We start from the raw sequence: 18,335 nt of genomic DNA, 5'->3' as shown, positions 1-18,335 counted from the left end.
CCCAGCCCCTGCATCCCTGGATGTCCGTGAAGCATCTGTTCACTGAGCCCCTTGTGTGTGTCAGTTCCTGCCAGCACCTCACACACCTTCTCATTTAATCCTCACGATGCCAGATGCAACAGGAGCTCAGAGGGTGAAGAGGCTTGTCCAGAGTCACCCGGAGCCGGATTGGAATCCAGGCTTGCTCGCTCATGCCTCTGTGCTCACCATCTTGCTGAAGGAAGTCTGGCCCCAGCCTCACTGCCTCATGCCTCTGTGCTCACCACCTTGCTGAAGGAAGTCCGGCCCCAGCCTCACTGCCTGTTGGGGTGGGGGATTGGAGGAGAAGGCTGCCAAGTCTGCTTGTGGGCCCCTAAGGCCCCAGGCTTCCGATGGCTCCTGCATTCCTCCCTTCTCTGTAGGGACTTTCTCTTGGGCTCCTTGCATCCAGGTGAGAGGTGGGGATAGGGAGGAGGGCAAGGAGGGAAGGATCAAGGGAAGGTCAGATCAAGCCTGGGAAAGTCGCCCTGTCCATCTTTCTCCTGCAGGACTGAGGCTAAGGAGGAGGCTGTCCGTGGGGTCTGGGGGGCATTGGAGAGCCGAACCCACAGGACACCATCACCTGTGGTAGCTTGGGGGGTGGCGATGCTGGGCCACTGTGTGGGGGCCAAGCCCGCAAGAGTTTGCTGGGACCAGGGACGTGATGTTCAACAAACCGTACAGGATTTTGGCTGCTTCATGTTCACGTCCCCAGTCTCATCTGCCAGGCCCAAGGGACTCGGTAGGGGTTTTCCATGCGAACTTCCCCCAAGGTACCCATCCTCCTCTCTGACTGGCTGGTTCTTCCGTCTCCCCCCGGCTCTTCTGCTGTCCTGGCGGGCCTGGGCTTTCCCAAGCCCTCACGTGGGGCCCGCGCCCAGGGCCGCTTCTTGGGGAGCGCCGCTGGGGCCTTCTCTCTCAGAGGCAGCAGGTGCAGCCGGGTTCACAGGGGCCTCTAGGGTGGAATCCATGGATGGCGTGGAGGGGGCTTCCTCACAGGCACTGGAGGATGAGCTGGTAGTGGGCCCGGGGGGCTGGGCCTTGGGGCTTGCATGTGACTGGGCCCCGGAATCCAGCTGGGGTGGGCCCTCATCGTCCTCCTGTGGCTGGGCCGTGGGGTCTGCCTGTTGCTGGGCCATGGGGTTCCCTTGTGGCTGGGCTGCGGGGTTCACCCGTGTCTGGGCCATGGGGTTCACCTGTGGCTGGGCCTCAGTCACTGGCCCTGGTAGCATCTGATCCCCAGAGTCCACTTGGGTCTGTGGCTCAGCTGGCATGAAGCTGCCCGGCCGCTCCTCACAGAGAGCGGCTGCAAAGGAGGAGAGCACGGCGCGCAGCAGGGCCCGGAGGTCGGCGCTGGCCAGGAGGCAGAGGAAGGGACTGAGGCAGCTGTTGAGCAGGATCAGGTAGTCAGAGTAGACCAGGGCCTCCCAGAGCAGGTAGCCGGGGTAGAAGTCCCACAGGAAGGCCAGGTACAGCAGCTGTGCCAGCTGGTAGGGCAGCCGCAGGACCACGTAGGCTGACAAAATGGTCTTGGCCACACGGGCGAAGCCACGGCAGGCCACGGCCCCAGGCTGGTGGCGGCGGCAGGGCCGGCAGGTGGCGGCCTGGGTGAGCACGTGGCAGACGAGCAGCACAAGGAAAGGAAGGAAGCCCCCCAGGATCTCCAGCATCCGCAGCGGCAGCTCCTCGCTGTCCCAGAAGTCCAGGCAGATGACCAGGTCGTACCACCAGACTGCGGCCTCGGGAAAGACCAGCCAGGGCACACTAAAGAGGGTGGCCAGCACCCAGACCCCAGCACAGACCCAGAGGGGCAGGCGGGCTGGGCGGCGCCCAGGGTACCAGCGAGGGCACAGCGCCAGCAGGCAGCGGTCCAGGCTGAGGGTGGCCAGCAGGAAGAGGCCGGAGGAGTAGGACACCCCCCAGAGGAAGTAGTAGAAGCGGCAGGCGGCCGTCCCCAGCGGCCAGTGCCCGCCATGCTGGATCTCCATGATCTGGAAGGCCGCTGCCGCCAGGAACAGAAAGTCAGAGAGAGCCAGGCTGAGCAGGAGCAGAGCGAGTCGCGTGCCCGTGCCCTGCCGGGCCTGCGAGCCGGCCAGCCACGCCATGAGCCCGTTGGCCGGCAGCCCCAGGAGCAGCAGGGCCACCAGGAAGACCGTGTCCCAGCCACCCTGGGGGTAGTCCTCATCGTCGAGCTCTGTGCGGGGCCAGCGGCCAGGGGCACCCGGGTTGGCTTCCATAGCAGTGTCTATCTGGGGTCCCCAGTGTCTTACTGGACATGGAGTGGGCACCTGGTGAATCAATGAAGGCATGAATGACTGAAAAGGAGAGAGAGGATGCTGAGTGAGCATCTCCGTGAAAGTCGCTGTCCCTCTCTGGGCCATCATCATCACCTTTGGGGTGGTTAGTCTTTGCCAGGGACTTTAAACAGATTACCTTACCCAGTCTTCCTGCAATCCATCCTACAGGTCAGCAGAGGAAGGTGCGGAGGAAGGTGACTTATGCAAGGTCTGAGATAGGAATATGGGCACCAGGACTCTAATTATTTTGCTGCCCGGAATCCCACTGCATCCACGCAGACCAAACCAGAGGCTTTCAAATTCATTTCAATAAGATATTATACCAGAACTCCTATGTGAACTAAAAGGGCATGCTCAGGTTAAAGGGGGGAGAGCACCCTTAGGACTCCAGGGAACACAGTTTAAAAACCACCTGGGAAATCCCCAGTGGCCCACTGGTTAGGATCTGGCCTTTCCCTGCTGTGGGCCTGGGTTCAGTCCCTGGTGGGGGGACTGAGATCCCTCAAGCTGCATGGTGTGGCCAAAACAAAACAACCCCAAATGGTCAAGGCATCACAGGCTCCCTTTTTGTCCATATCCTGTGTTCAAGAGTTTGAGATTCAGACTTCCTTGGTGGTCCAATGCTTAAAGATCCATGCTTTCATTGCAAGGGACAGGGGTTCAATACCTGGTAGGGGAACTAAGATTCTGCAAGCCATGTGGTGCAGCCAAAACAAACAAACAAAAAGATTCCAAAGGGAAAGGCTTAGGGTCCCCTGGGCCCAAGAGTGGACAGGGAGTCTGGGGCAGAGGTGGGGCTCCCTTGTCCCCTGGGGTTACTCATTAGAAAAGGGGGTAAGGGGCTCAGCGGCATGATGGGGATGAGGGTGGCTGAGTCCCAAGAAGCCTGCTGCCCTTACCCTACCTCCTTAGTGAGGGGAGGGAGACTCCCTCTGAGGTGGAAAAACCAGATGTCCCAGAAAGCCTGGGTTCTGCCTGTGGCACATAGCTCAAGCCATTTGACCTTTAGCCTGTAGTCTCCCCACCCTCAGGGCCCTTACTCAGGCAGACCCCACTCTGCAAGCTCCAGCCCTTACTGGATCAGAGCCCAGGGCACCCCCCAAGGCCCCAACTGGTGAGGCCTGGCTTACCTGTGAGGTGCAGGCCACTGGCTGGAAGGAGCAGGGGGTGTCTGCCTGCCCAGAGGTCCAGTTGTCCACACAGCCCCACGCCGGGGCCTGCTGCATGGTGCCTGGCGGCACTAAGGCTGCTGACATGAAACCCAACCTGAGAGGACATCAATCTTTCATGGGGCTGCTCGCCGGGGAAACCCTAACCCTGGCCCAGTAGGGCCAAGTGACCAGCCAGGCCCCCCATCCTTGACAGAGCCAGATGGCCGAAACCCCTCCGCCTGGGCCGCTCCAGCTCAGAGCAGGCTCAGGGTCCCCCAGGGTGCACCTCCTCTGATGTCACCTCCATGACCCTCAATCATCTGTGATTCCAAGCCCCTATGATCTGGCCTCTCTTCCTTCCTTTCACACACCCGCTGCTTTGGTCAGGAGGTCACCCACAGAGGGGTCACTTGTCCTCTCTCCCGCCTCCCACCTTTGTACACACTCTTCCTCCTCCCTGAGATGCTTCCCCATGTCCTGTGGTAGCTGAGTCCTGCTCATGTCATACAACTGGGCTCTCTGATGCTTCAGCAATACTGCTCCCATTTTATAGATGAGGCAACTGAGACTTAGAGAGGTGAGTCTGCTGGGTCTCCCAGCTCATGAGTGGCAGAGCTGAAGTCCGAAGCTCACTGTGGCCTCCGTGTCCTGGCACCCCATGTTGCTGAGGATGGATCCCTTGACTGATTGGCTCTGCCCTGGCCACCCCACAGGCAGAGGGCGGGATTAGGGCCTGGGCTGCCTGACTCACTTACCCTAATCCCCCTCAGGGCCTGATCCCTGGTCATCAGCCCTCGGGGTAGCAGAGTATAAGCAGCTTTATGGGTCCTGAGAAGCAGGGGTGCTCCCTGGTGTCGCTTCTCTGAGCCTTGTCACCCCTCTCCACATGGCTGAAGAGCAGGTGAGGGGGCGGCATGGGCCAGACCTGGCCCCCGAACCACAGAAGCCCCCCGTGGGGGTCCTGGCTTCCAGTAGTGGCGCTGAGGGGCCCCCCTTGACGAGGAAGAGAAGCAGCAAGAGGGAGAAGGGGATCCGAGGGTCCCAGAAGGGCACCGGCAGCTCTGGGGAGCAGAGGCCTAAGCAGGGCCCCGAGGCCCCAGAGAGGAGCAAGAACCCCTCCAGGACCGGAGAAAGGCAGGAGGGGCCAGTCCCTCCAGCCTCTGGACTGGCCCCTCGCCGCCAGTCCCACCGGCACCGTCCTGGCCCCCAACACGATGCTGCTCAGAGGACATATGGGCCCCTGCTCAACCGCATCTTCGGGAAGGTCAGGTGGGCCCGGGCCAGGGTTGGGGGACCTGGGGGTGGAGTTGGGACTCATGGGCTCAGGTTCAGCCCACCCTTCCCCTAATACTCAGGCCTCCTCCAGTTTCTGCTCCAGATTCAGGAGCCGGGCTTTGGGGCATGGTTTCTGCAGTTGGGGGTGTGTGGCCTGGGCAGTGGGTGGAGCTAGACCACTAACCCAGGGGTCTGTGGCAGCTTGGGGCCCCCAGGAGCAGGAAAAGGGTCACCTCTTCTCCTGGGACTTCAGCTGCCTTCTCCTGCCCTTGCGGGACGGGCCCTGCCCAGGCCACCGTGGCCCGGGGCTGGAGGAGGAAGGCTGGCCAGAGCCCCAGCTGGCCCCGGGGACATGCTGGACTATGCCCCTGCAGGACCGAGAGCTGGGCCCCGAGGAGCTGGATGGTGAGTGGCCCCCGCTGGGAGCGGCGGGTGGGAGGTGTCCCAGAGCCTGGCTGTCTGCCTGCGCCTGAACCTCCCTCCCCTGCAGAGCTTCAGGCCGCCTTCGAGGAGTTTGACACGGACCACGACGGTTATATCGGCTACCGGGACCTGGGCGAGTGCATGCGGACGCTGGGCTACATGCCCACGGAGATGGAGCTCATCGAGGTCTCCCAGCACGTCAAGATGCGGAGTCAGTGCTTGACCCCGCCTCCCCGGGGCGGGGCGGGGCGGGGCGGGGCCACCTGGCTTTGCCGCCGGGGTCCTTTCCCAGCCTCAAGTTTCCCGGAACGGAGGGGTGTTGGGCGGTGGCTCTGGCAGTCAGACAGGGGTGATGGTGGGGAGACAGGAGTGAAGGGGAATGGGGTGGCAGTTTCCAGGACAGTTTGACGACATTGGCCCCAGGACACAGAGGGTAGGGGGACTAGGAAGGCACAGGGTGATCCACGAGAGGCCCTCGGGACTCAGGTTGGGGACTCCCATCTCTACTGAGATAAAACGATCCGTGCTGGTACCAGCCACCTGGGCTGTCTCTGCCTCTCTCTGATCATCCTGAAAAGAGTCTTTTAAGGTTGGTGAGGCTGAGCGGGACAGAACATTGGCCACTTCTTGCTAGTAAATGTCCGACGGGGAGCCCTTGTGTGAGTATCAGTTCAGTCCAGATGCTCAATCGTGTCCGACTCTTTGCGACTCCATGGACTGCTGCACGCCAGGCTTCCCTGTCCATCACCAACTCCCGGAGCTTATTCAAACTCACGTCCATCGCGTCAGTGATGCCATCCAATCATCTCATCCTCTGTTGTCCCCTTCTCCTCCTGCCTTCAATCTTTCCCAGCATCAGGGTCTTTTCCAACGAGTAAGCTCTTCGCATCAGGTGGCCAAAGTATTGGAGTTTCAGGTTCCGCATCAGTCCTTCCAACGAATACTCAGGACTGATTTCCTTTAGGATAGACTGGTTGGATCTCCTTGCAGTCCAAGGGACTCTCAAGAGTCTTCTCCAACACCACAGCTGATTTATCAAATATCAGGTTCCTTTCATCCCAGGACACCAGCAATTTTTTTTCCCTTACAGTTCCCAAAATGGGATGTGATTTACAATTGATGTGAATATTTAGTGTCATGCCTCTTTCTTTCTCCTGAAGCTATTCATAGACCATTGGTGCTTTTTATAATTGACGGCCTCTTAGAATCCAGGGACTACCTGTGTATGCTTCTAAGGTGTTTTTACTGCTACCTGTGGGGTTCCGGCACTTTACAACCATGAACTCCAACAGCAATAGCACCCTGTCCTCCAATGGGGAGGCAGGTCCAGCGAGTCATCTGAGGTCACAGCATCAGTGGGAGAGCCAGGCTTTGAACCCCGGGCTGTCTGGTCTCAGTCCCCCACACCCGGTGCTTCACTGACAGCCCTTGAGCATCTTGCCCCCAGCAGAGCCCTGGGCTGCAGCCTCCTACCCCTGGGGACATGGAAGCTGGTATCCTTCCTGGATGCAGAGCAGGTGAGGGTCTGGGGTCCCTCCTTGGGCCCCAGTCCTCACCACTGTGACCCTCTGCCTGGGTCCACAGTGGGTGGCCGCGTGGACTTCGAGGAATTTGTGGAGATGATGGGCCCGAAGCTGAGGGAGGAAACAGCGCACATGCTGGGGCTGCGGGAGCTGCGAATTGCCTTCCGCGAGGTGCGGGGGACCCCCCGGGGGGCCGGTGGGTGGGTGGGTGCTGGGTGGCATCCTTACTGGCATCAGGGGAGACTGGCAGCCTCAGCCTCTGGAGGCCCCGAGCCCTGCAGCTGGTGGGACTAGGACCGGGAAGGGGGTCGGAGAGGGTTTGGCTCACTCCTGGCTGGGGGTCTACCTAGGAGGACTTCCTGGGGGGCAGGGGGTTCACGGCCTCAGTCTGGGAGGAGGAGGAGGGTTTGGATGGAGGAAGTGGGGGTGTCCAGGCAAGGTGGCGGCGGGCACAGGAAGAGGGTAGGAGGGCTGAGTCCTGCCGGAATCACAGTTTGACAGGGACAGGGATGGGAGGATCACCGTGGCAGAGCTGCGGGAGGCAGCACCGGCTCTGCTGGGGGAGCCACTGGTGGGTCCTGAGCTGGACGAGATGCTCCAAGAAGTGGACCTCAATGGGGATGGCACCGTGGACTTTGACGGTGAGCCTCCTCCCAGACCAAGCCTGATCCCTCTGGCTCCCGGGCCGAGCCCAATGCTTCCTGGGATCACTGACCTGGACCGGCTCAAGCCCCGCCCCTTCTCTCCTGCAGAGTTCGTGATGATGCTGTCCCGCCACTGAGGCTCCTCTGGCCCCAGACACACCAGCAAAGTTCATGATGTACGTCCTCCCTGGGAGGCCCCAGGATGAAAGAGACCCAGCAGCCCCCGGGCTTCTGCTTTGACAACCTCTGGCTGGAGAGCTGGCTTGTGATGTCACCTGCCCACCCTCATCCTGGCCTCCCTTACACCCAAGCGGCTTGGAGGACACCTGCCCTCGACCGCCCATCATTCCTTAGTGTGACAAGGTTTGACTCTCTCCAGCCCTTTGGGAGGTAGGGAGCTCCCTGTCATCGGCAACATTCAGAGATGGGGCAGTGTAGGGGGTGGTTCTGGTAAAATGGGGAACTCAGAAAGGTGACTGCACTCCTCGCACTTTTTATACATGGAAAAAAAAATTTTAAGCTGAACTTGAAAGACAGAGATGATCCCAGGTACCAGAGACAAAGAGAAAATCCAAAGCTGGGTGCTGGGAGGAATCAGAGGCTGTGGGGACTTCAGGGGTGTAGAGGTTCAGGAGTCTGAGCTCGAACACCCAGGAGGGACCTGTAAGAGGCTGGGGAGCAGGACATGACCTCCATACATTCTAGGGTCTCAACAGGCTACCCTGTTCTTGAAAAGGGGGCCAAAATATACCGCTACCCACAAGCCTGAGAAAGTGACAAGGTGCAGATGTTCAAACTTGAGTGGAAAAAGTTACCCCAGTGAACCTGAAACTCAGGTCTGCACGTCAAGCAGGAGTGTGGTCTATCTCTGTGGTGTGAAAAGCAGAAGAAATAGGAAAAAAAAAAAAAACAACAAAAAACTGCTGAGAAAGATACCCATTAAACCCAGGGCACATAAGACTTAAAAAAACACACCTGAACACCCCTGTCACTTCTGAAGATGAACTCATGACAAAAGATGACAAATCACAGAAGGAAACAAATCACCATGAGGGAGATGCAGCAGATGCAGGAAACAGGAGAGTCAGTGCTCCAACGTGGAAGTCATAAAACACTCTAAAAAGAGACCATGAAGTAAATGCAAAAACAAACAAACAAACAAAACTGAGATAAAATAAACAAGAGAGACCATTATCCGCAACAGCATGGTATGAAAACTGAATGGAAAGATTAAAAAAAAACCCAACCCAATAGAACTTCTAAAAATAGAAGATATGGCCTTTGGAATAAAAAAAAAATCAAGGGATAAATTAAACAGATTGGACACAATTCAAGAAAAGATTAACGAACTGGAAGCTATATCTGAGAAATCCCGCATAGGTAACATTGAGGGATGAATGATAGAAAATATTAAAGAGTAGTTAAAAGTTAGGTGAAAGAGTAGAGTGAAAAAGCTGGCTTAAAGCTCAACGTTAAAAAAACAAAGATCGTGGCGTCCAGTCCCATCATTTCATGGCAAATAGATGGGGAAAAAATGGAAACAGTGGCGGATTTTATTTTCTTGGGCTCCAAAATCACCGTGGATGGTGACTGCAGTCATGAAATTAAAAGACACTTGCTCCTTGGAAGAAAAGCTATGACAAACCTAGACATCATATTAAAAAGTGAGACAACACTTTGCCAGCAAAAGTCCGTATAGTCAAAGCTATGGTCTTTCCAGTCTTCATGACTGAATGTGAGAGTTGGACCGTAAAGAAGACTGAGTGCTGAAGAATTGATGCTTTCGAACTGTGGTCTGGAGAAGACTCTTGAGAGTCCCCTGGACTGCAAGGAGATCAAACCAGTTGACCCTAAAGGAAATCAACCCTGTATATTCATTGGAAGGACTGATGCTGAACCTGAAGCTCCAATACTTTGGCCACCTGATGGGAAGAGTTGATTCACTGGAAAAGACCCTGATGCTGGGAAAAATTGAGGGCAGGAGGAAAAGGAGGTAACAGAAGATGAGATGTTTGGATGGTGTCGCTGATTCAGTGGACATGAATTTGAACAAACTCCAGGAGACAGTGAAGGGCAGGGAAGCCTGGTATGGAGGATTGGAAGTGCAGTCCATGGGGTGAAGAACAGGAAGCTGCAGTCCGTGGGGTCTCAAAGAGTCAGACACGGCTTAGCTACCAAACAACAACAACCACAGTCATTAGGAGTCTCAGAAGAACAAAATGTAGAAAATGGGCATGAGGCAATATTCAAAGAGATGATGGTTAAAATCTTTTCATAAAGACTTCCACAAAGACAAGGGCCCAGACTGAAGGAGCACATTGGAACCGGAGAAGGATAAATAAAAGGAAATGTATATCTAGATGCATCCCAGTGAAACTGCAGAATACAAAAGGAAAATCCTGTAAACAACTTGAGAGAGAAGTCAGATTACTTACCAAGGATTAGGAACTAGACTCTCCAAAGACTTTTTTTTTCACTGACAACAGTAGATGCAAGAGGAAAATGGAATAAATTTTTCAGTGTGCAGAAGAAAAAGAAGAGCCTGCTGAGAAGCCTACACTTAGCTCATCTTATTCAAGAATGAAGATGAAATATAAACTTTTTTCAACAACACAAGGCAGAAAGGGTTTCTCACCCACAAACTCTTGTTGAAGGGATGGCTTCAGTAAGAAGAAAATTCAAGGCAGGGTGTGTACTAAATAATAGTCAGAAAAGAAACCAGTAAATGTACTGGTAGCTCTAAAGAAGCATTAACTATAAAAAAAATAATTTGGGGGATTTTAAAACAACAAGGGACTAAAAAATAGACAAAAATAAAATGGAAGATGGGAAAGAATAGATATGCTGAAAACTTTTTCTTGTTTTTCCTAGAGTAGGAAGATTTACTGAGATTTTGTTAATCATGTAAGGGTAACCACTAATAGAAATAAAGGTAGAATGTTCCATTCTCAACAGTTAAATCGATGGAGGAGGAAAACAGAGAAAGTGAAGAATTCTTGACTAAGCTAGTAGAAGTCTTGGAAAGAGAAAAAAAAAGCAAAGAAAAATCTACAGAAAACATTAAAACAGAAGGTAGAAATAATCCTTTAAAAAATTACAATAAGTATAAGCAGGTTAAGTTTTTTTTTTGGTTAAAAGTTGGAGTTTCAGTCCCAGAAGAAAATATCAGATTTAGATTGGGGTCCCTGTAAGTGATGGAGACCTAAAACAACAATGCCTTAAACTGGATGAACTTTTATTTCCCTCACAGAAAGAGTCCTAGTTGAAATCCAGCTGTATGGTCTTCAGGGACTTAGGCTTCTTCTGCTGGCTGCTCTGCCATTCTGAGGGTGTAGCCACATTTGTTGGTTTCCCACCTGCCAGAATGGGAGCAGAAACAAAGAAGAAAGGGAACAATCAGCCTGAACCACTTGTACCCCCAGGGCTCTGCACCTGGGACACCTGGCTGCAAAGGATGCTGGGAAATGCAGTCTTTATTTTGGGGGACCTTGTGGCCAGCTAGAAACCAGAGGTTCTTGTACTACAAGGGCAGAGAGCAGATCTCAGAAGGCAGATACCCAGGCTCTTCCCCACAGCTGAGTGCGCATATAAGAGACACATTCAAAGCATAATGACAACTGAAAGGCTGAAACTGACAGCTTGGAAAAAAGATTGACTAGGAGAGAATTAACCAAAAGAAAGCTAGTGTGACTACAAAGTGGGCTATGGGGGAAAAAGCATCAGGGGTAAATGGAATCACAATTTGCTAAGGAAATCTAATGTTCTTAAGCTGCATGCAACTATTAATGCACTTTCCAACTAAAAAGAAATCATATTTAGAGTTTGGAGATTCATTATTTCCTGAGGATGGTGTTGCTCTCAATCCAACTTGGATTACACAAACTAACTAGCAAAACTCAAGCACATTAGTTACATTAAAACTTTAAACCTTGTGATTCAGTGTTCTGTCAACACGTTCATATGAACCAAGGGTTGGCATCCTTTTTCCGTGAAGGGCCAGATAGTAGAGTTTAGGCTTTGCGGACCATATGATTTCTGTTGCTCTTTATAGTAGTTTGTATGGCTGAGCAGCCAAAGTCAATATACAAGTGTGGCTGTGTAGGGAATTTGACAAATAATAATTAATTGAATGCAACTTACTGACACCAAAATTTGAATTTCATAAACTTCTTTGTGTCACAAAAGCTTATTATCTATTGGCTTTTTTCCCAACCATTACTAAAATGTGAAAACCATTCTTAGCTGGGGGCTATATCGGGCCTGTGAGGTATAGCTTGCAGATCCCTGAAATAGTCTTTTAAAAAATTTTTATTTTTGGCTGTGTCGGGTCTTAGGTGTGGCACGGAGGATCTTTCCTGCATGGCATGGCCTTCCCTCTAGTTGGGGCGCACCAGCATAGTTGCCCCGCAGCATATGGGGTCTTAGTTCCCTGATCGAATCAGCATCCCCTGCACTAGAAGGTGGGTTCTTAATCAGTGGACCACCAGGGAAATCTCTGAGATAGTCTTACAATATGGAGAATCACCACTTCTGGTTAGAGAAAAACTTCTAACAGAAATCACTTAAGACTGTAAAGGGACAAAAAATGAGCATAGCAACAACTCTATGTTAATTGCTAATTTGCCCACTTTCAATGAATGGTTTTTATAATTTTTCTTTTTTTTCCATGTTTGTTCTATCTATTGAAATGTAATTTTCTGTCTGATTAGTCTGGTAATACAAACTGTGGGCTTATATTCTGTATCTTTTTAAAATTTCACTCTAGTTTTTTATCTTACTAAAGCATTGGTCCATAATGCATTAAAAATGAAAACTGGTCCTTTACCTCCAGCTAACTTGAGAATCACTCATTTAGGAGTTCCTGCATCTAACTGGTGCCCTTCAAAGTGCCTTAATTGGTGGCTGAGAGTGGGAAGTCTGGGTTGGCCAGATCAGGGGCCTTGGTGTTCATTCAACAAAATCACAGAAATCTAAAGGTACTGTCCTGGCTGCTGCAGAAACAGTAGAGGCCACGTCAGACCAAATACCATCTCAATGGCACTCATGTTTTACTGGGGTTGGAAGACTGTGAACACATAAGAATATGAACAGGGTCACCTTGGCCCACTCATTCGGCCAGTTGGTTAGCTGGGGACCATACCGGCTTGCTGACACCTCTCCCGCTCAAGTCACAGAAGCCCTGGGTTATGTTCCTAACTCTGCCCTTGGCTGACCCAGTCTCTCTGGGCCTCGGTTTTCTTGGAGGATGACCAGAAATAACCTGTGTTAAGTGCTTAGCACACAACCTGGTGCTTTATAAGAGTTTGATAAATGGCAGCTATTATGATCTCAGATTTCAGGGTGCTGAAAGATTCTGTTTCCTGGTTATTGAGATCTGGAGATGCTTGGTCCTTCCAAAATTCTGCCACAGTCTGTTTCCAATGTTCTGTGATTCTAAGAGTCTTAATCATTGAGGCTTTCTGTCATACAGGCCCTGCTTCCTATGTCCTTTGCCCCTGCTTTTCCCAACCTCTGGGCCTGGGAAGTAGAGCAGTGGGTGGAGGAGGCTGGGCAGCTGCCTCCTGGTGGCCCACATTCAGAGCTGGCCACGGCAGCCCAGGGCCCCAGGGCCAGGCTGGAACCAGGTTACCAGCCTCCAGGACCCAGGCCTGTGTCATCAGATTGCCCCTCGCCAGGGTCATGGGGGGCAGGGCAGGCACCAGTGCTGCCCCTCTGAGTGGAGACCCAGCAGGACCAACTCAGCTAAGGGTGGGGAGAGCCTTCTCCAGGCTTGCAGGGCAGAAGAACCCAGGCCCAGCTCTGCTGGCTAATGAGCTGTGTGACCTTGGGCAAGTCTTGGAGCGTCAGGGCTGCATGTATACCATAGGGAGGAACAGTCCCAGAGCCCTTCAGCCCCATGGTCAGTCCTTTTCTTGGCCTTTCTGGGAGGAGGCTGTGGCCAGCCTGGTGGGCCGGTGGCAAGTAAAAAGCCAACTGTGGGCTGGAATTAAGCACCGATTTTATTAGCACAAAACATCACCAACCCAGCAACCCCAGGGCCCGAGAATAAGTTAAGGCACAGAGAGGGAAGAGACGACTTTCCCAGGCTCAGGTAGTGGCCCGAGGCCCACATGCTCCAGACTTCCTGAGCAAACTCTCGAGAGGACGAGGGGGCTTGAGGGTCCCGGAGGGGCTTTTCCGTTGAGATGAGGGAATCGAAGCCGGGCGCGGACCCCGGGAGTGCCCCTCTAGGGATGCGAGGAGGCCGCACGCAAGGGGGCCTCTTGGCGCCGACGCTGGATCCCGTCATCTGCCGCAGGTTGCTCACTTCTCGAAGTAAGGCAGGTAGAAGAACTGGAAGCCCCGGTGACCCTTGACGGCGCAGTAGATGAAGATCACGTGGTAGACTGCAGGGCGGGGCCTGTCAGTGCCGGGCCCCGCCCACGGCACGGCCCCATCCTGCCCAGGGCCCGCCCCCGCCCCGCCCACATCCCGTCCCAGCCGGGCGCCCACTCGCACCTCCTGGGACCAGCAACAGGAAGCCCGGCACGAAGAAGATGGCGCTGGAGACACCTGCGGGAGGGGAGGAGGGGTCGGGTCAGGGCAGGGAGGCTCCCGGGCTGGTTCAGTGCCTGGGCAAGCCTTCCTCTCCGAGGTCAAAGGGGCCGTTTCCTGCCGGGAGGGTGCTGACCGCTGGAGGAGGTGGAAGGGCTTGCCGAGGACCCCTGGGCACGAAAGGGGAGTGAGCGCTGCCTGCGGGGGTCGGAGGGGCCGCTCACCTGGCGAGGGGGCCACCTCCAGTCCCACGCCGGTCAGGATCAGCACTGCACACAAATGGAGCCGCGAGGGTGAGGGCAGGCGCCGCAGGAGGCAGAAGCTGGTGGCAGGGTGGGGACCTCCACCCGCAACCCCCTACATGGCTTAGGTCTGAGGAATGGTGTCCCCCACCTAAGCTGAAGGCCCCCTGGGTAGAGAACCTCCAGGGGAAGCTCACCAAACTGTGTTTTCAGAGCAGGACACCTGGCAGGCTCTGGGAAATCGTGAAAGGAGAGATTTTTGTCTGCTCCTTGGTGTGGCTCCGTTAGTCAGTCAGCAAACACTTATGGAGTTTAACTGCTGAGTGCCTGGTATTGGGAATCCCACGGGGAACGGCAGATGAGGTCTCTGCCTTCAGGCCCTTCCAGAGTGGAGCAACCAACAAGAACCTCCAAGCTACAACCACAGTGATCAGGCAGCTCAGGAGCCTGGGGAATCAGAGAGGGCTTCTTGGAGGCAGTGGCATCTAAGCTGAGCAGGGGTAGCAGCAGCAGTAGCAGTAGCAGTCACCATTTAGTCACTTTTTACCAGGTGCTACCAGGCACTGGGCTAAGTGTGTTACATGCAGTGCCTTATTTAATTGTCACCTTGATTGAATGAGACAGGTATTATCATCTCCATTGTGAAGAAGAGGAAACTGAGGCACAGAGTTTGGGGGGAGGGGCAGAGTAACTTGTCCCCCTCTGCATTGGGAAGGTGGAGGTAATCTGACTCCAGAGGCTTTGTTCTGGGCATCCTACAGGCAGAAAAGGAGAGCAGTGTTCCAGATGGGGGAACAGCCTGGCAAAAGCCCAGAGTCTGGAGGGAACCTGGGGCTTTCTAGGAACTTCCAGCTTTTGGGGAGACTGGAGAGGCAGAGTCCAGGTTTCAGGAGTTTGGCAGGGCCTGTAGGCCCTGGAGAAGGATGTGGACTTTGGTTAATGACAGTGAGCACTGAGGAAGCTGAGGAGGTGATGGCTGGATCCATTTTTCAGATGCTGAGAGAGTCCAGGGTCCCCAGTTACAGGATGGGATGGGCACGGAGATGGGGAGCTGGGCTCTGCAGCCCTGAAGATTGGGGGGGTACAGCACAGAGGCTTGAAGGTTTGTGTCCTGCACAGAACACCTCAAAAAGGATGGGATGGCGGCTGAAACTCACTCTCGGTATCCTGGCTCATGGCTGTGGGCTCTGCCCACTCAGAGGAGGCATCTTTTTCTAATTCCTCTTTCTAATTTATGGGTTGTGGTAGCCCACAGCCTGGCAATGTCACTCATGTGGGTTTAAATCCCAGCTCATCTACCTCCCAGCTGTGACCTTTCACCTGTGTCCTTGTTTTTGAACTGGGATAGTAATATTGTTTGCCCTGTTGGGTGAGGAGGATAAAATGAGATAAGGCAGGTAGCCAGTGTGACTCGCACGTGTTGGGAAGGTGGCGGCTCCCTCCCCTGCACACACACCCAGAGCTGAGGCAAGGATGCTGCCCAGCTTTCCTGCTAGGGGGCTCTGACCTTCCTGGAGGACGGAGAGTGGCTGCCACACTTGGGCCCACATTATGGGCTCCTCTTGATCCCAACCCTAGATTTTTTCAGGGGACCCTGATTCCTCAGCCCCACAGAATGAGGAGAAAAGGAGTCAGAAAACATCTGGCTCTGGTTTCTGCCTGCTCTAGGCCTCAGTTTCCCCATCTGAGTAATGGGTGTGGGGGAGAGGTCCCTGTCAGCTCTCAGAGTCCAGAGGAAGGGAACTGACAGGTACCCTGTGGATCAGGCTGGCAGGGTATTCTGCAGTCCTGGCCACTGGGCAGGGCATATCCTTGCTCACCTGCCCCTACATTTAGGTTCTGGGTCGTGGCCCTACCTCTCACTTGCTGTGTGACCTCGGTAAGGAAGCCTGCCCTGCACCTGGTTCAAAGTAGACACAGAATAAATAGTTGCTGTTACTTTCTCTTCCCTAATGGATTAAACAGACTAAAAAAAAAAAAAAAGGAAAGTTTGGAGCATGGAGCCAGTTTCCATTTTCAACTATGTGTGATTTCTTGGCTGTGTAACCAGGGGGCTGCATCTGCCCCTCCCAAGGGCTCAGCTTCCTCGTCTATAAAATGGCGGTGGGGTCATGCCAGCCAGCTGCCTCCTCAGGGTGCTGGGTGGTTCACGGGGGCTGCAGAACTTGAGCAAAAGGAGGGTGAAGCCCTCATGGGGGTAGGCAGGGTATGCAGGGGGCCCCTGGGGGCACTCACCCAACCCCAGCAGGAGAAGCAGGAATGAGGCCAGCACTACCCGGTGGTTCTTCTGGATCAAAGGGTGTTGAGTCCAGCTGGATGGCAGCAGAGTAGGAAGAGTGTGGACATGGTGACCAGAGGCCCACCTCCTCCCGTGGGCACCCTCCCCCACCAGAGGACCGCAGGGGAGTAGCTGGGACTGCCTGTGTGGGGGCAGGGCCACAGGTGGTGGCATCAGGTCAGAGTCTCACCTGCAGCAGGCATTGTAGGAGCGCTGAGTGCTGCTGCTGATGCTGCTAAAGGACCACTGGGAGCTGCGGATGGACGTTCGGCCAGAATCCCTGCAGGAAGAGTGGGCCCGGTGAGGGGACAGGGGAGGTGAGAAAAGGGACCCTTTGGGATAGGAATCATGATGACATTGTGGGGGATGGGGCGGAGACTGGGGCCAGGTGTTCCTGCAGGAGAGGGGACGCTGAGAGGGGACCGGGGTGAAGAGGAATTCAATGGCTGGGGGTTTCTGCAGGACAAGTCACCTGTGAGAAGACGGGCCAGACCAGGCCGGGGGTTTCTGCAGGATAAAGAGCCTGGTGAGGTGGTCGGGTGAGGTTGGCACTAGGATAGGGTGCAGGACAGGGATCCCATGTAGGGGTCTCTTTAGGACAGGATGTGAGAGAGCTGAGTGAGGTGAGGTGGGCGACTGAGCAGGGGCCTGGGGACGGGAGCCAGAAGCATGGGGCTAGGAGTATGGGGTGGGTCCCCACCTGGCCCTGACCTGGTGCTGACTCCCCCATCCGGCTCCGGAGAGGCCTGGGCTCCATCCTCATCGTTCTCCAGGTTCTATTCCAGAACACAGGGCTCAGAGGGGTTACTGGGCTCAGGCCCTTCCTCACTCCCCTCTGGTGGAGAGGAAGAAAGGGAGCCCACACAGCTGTTTGCCTGGCAGCTTGACAGCTGCTCCCTCCACCCTCCCCGCAGAACGGGTTTGGTGATTCACTAAACTGAAACCCAGGTAAGAGTACAAGCTGGGGGCTTTGGCAGGGAGGAGCCAGCAGGGGGGCCAGGAGATCTCCCAAGCTTTGGGAGTCAGAGTGGAGGTGTCAGGATGGTATTTCAGGGGCCCAGTATGGAGACCCTGGATTTGGGAGGCCAGGGAAAGGCAGGCCAATCATTTCCAGGTTTGGGGCACAGGAATTTAGTTCAGGTTCCCCAGACAAAGAGTCTAGAGATGGTGGAGGTCCTCTGGGAAAAGGGGGATTTCCAGTTTAGTGGGAGCCATGGCACGGGCAAGGACTCACTCATCATGTGAGTCTGGGCCTCCAGCTCTGGAGGAAAGGATGGGGTGGGGACTTCCAGAACAGAAAAAGGGGTGCTGGTTCCCGTTGGCTTATCTGGCCTGGGGTTCTCGGGGCTGCTTCTGAGTATGGACAAAGTTTGGTCCAAGTACAGAAGAGTTCCCCATCCCTGTGGGGTAAGGAGAGGGAGGGTCCATACCCAGGATGGATACTGGATGGGGATGGATGGGGACCTAAGGTTGGGTCTCCAGCTGGGGTGGGGGCGAGCTCCTAGGTGTGGGCTCTCCAGTAGTGGCTGGGGACTGAAATCGGCGCTGAGAGGGTCTGAGCAGGGATTTGGATCAGTGGCTACCTCCCGGGGGCGGTCTCCCGCTCCGGCTGAGACCTCTAGTCAGATTCTCGAGTTAGGGTTCTCCAGGGTCCGGCCTGAGGTCCGCCCAGACCCAGGCGAAGTGGGGTAAGGTGGGCCGGGCGGTCACCTGGTAGCGCAGCCGGGACTGCTTGTCCTCGTCGGCCACCTCGAACCGGGCCCGGCGCTCGAAGTGCAGCGGCCCGAAGCGGGCGACCCCGCTGGGCTCGAGCCCAGGGCCCGCGTCCTCCAGGGACAGCTCGAAGGCGTCGTCGATGCTGAACTGGGGCCGGGAGGCGCTCATGGCCCCAGCCCGCTCAGGCGCGCTGCGCGGTCGCCATCTGCGCCCGCAGGCCCCGCCCCCGCGCGC

The 18,335-nt window shown here is 54.9% G+C and overlaps 3 protein-coding genes across 8 annotated transcripts; 1 reads left to right on the top strand and 2 right to left on the bottom strand.

Moving 5' to 3' along the window:
* Positions 1-319: 319 nt before the first annotated feature.
* Positions 320-8,572, top strand: LOC145522847 (calcium-binding protein 4). 2 transcript variants are annotated; one of them, XM_081531927.1, is made up of 7 exons: positions 320-430; positions 2,484-4,730; positions 5,116-5,146; positions 5,232-5,375; positions 6,749-6,858; positions 7,181-7,328; positions 7,440-8,572. In XM_081531927.1, exons 2-7 carry the CDS (start codon positions 4,353-4,355, stop codon positions 7,466-7,468), a joined length of 840 nt encoding a protein of 279 aa, XP_081388053.1. In that variant the 5' UTR covers positions 320-430; positions 2,484-4,352; the 3' UTR covers positions 7,469-8,572. The 2 variants fall into 2 exon arrangements, with proteins under 2 accessions (XP_081388053.1, XP_081388052.1); XM_081531926.1 differs by lacking the exon at positions 320-430 and having other exon boundaries at positions 4,520-5,146.
* Positions 879-3,541, bottom strand: GPR152 (G protein-coupled receptor 152). The gene is made up of 2 exons (XM_081535390.1): positions 3,446-3,541; positions 879-2,333 (listed from the first exon to the last, which is right to left on the bottom strand). The coding sequence occupies exons 1-2, from the start codon at positions 3,539-3,541 to the stop codon at positions 879-881; spliced, it is 1,551 nt and encodes a 516-aa protein (XP_081391516.1).
* A 4,740-nt stretch (positions 8,573-13,312) lies between the features above and the next one.
* On the bottom strand, positions 13,313-18,335 carry TMEM134 (transmembrane protein 134). Of its 5 annotated transcripts, none has more exons than XR_014066192.1 (8): positions 18,096-18,335; positions 17,097-17,161; positions 16,576-16,665; positions 16,343-16,419; positions 14,305-14,862; positions 14,090-14,134; positions 13,830-13,883; positions 13,313-13,717 (listed from the first exon to the last, which is right to left on the bottom strand). XR_014066192.1 is itself a non-coding variant. In XM_081531922.1 (8 exons), the coding sequence occupies exons 1-8, from the start codon at positions 18,267-18,269 to the stop codon at positions 13,635-13,637; spliced, it is 624 nt and encodes a 207-aa protein (XP_081388048.1). In that variant the 5' UTR covers positions 18,270-18,335; the 3' UTR covers positions 13,313-13,634. The 5 variants fall into 5 exon arrangements, 4 of the variants coding, with proteins under 4 accessions (XP_081388048.1, XP_081388049.1, XP_081388051.1 ...); XM_081531922.1 differs by having other exon boundaries at positions 14,305-14,340; XM_081531923.1 differs by lacking the exon at positions 14,305-14,862.

The sequence above is a fragment of the Giraffa tippelskirchi genome, chromosome 10 (genome assembly GCF_054371585.1).
Source record: "Giraffa tippelskirchi isolate mGirTip1 chromosome 10, T2T-mGirTip1v1.2.pri, whole genome shotgun sequence".
In the NCBI taxonomy this organism is placed as follows: domain Eukaryota; kingdom Metazoa; phylum Chordata; class Mammalia; order Artiodactyla; family Giraffidae; genus Giraffa; species Giraffa tippelskirchi.
The sequence above is the reverse complement of the archived record's forward strand: the minus strand, read 5'-3'. Positions and strand labels throughout refer to the sequence as shown.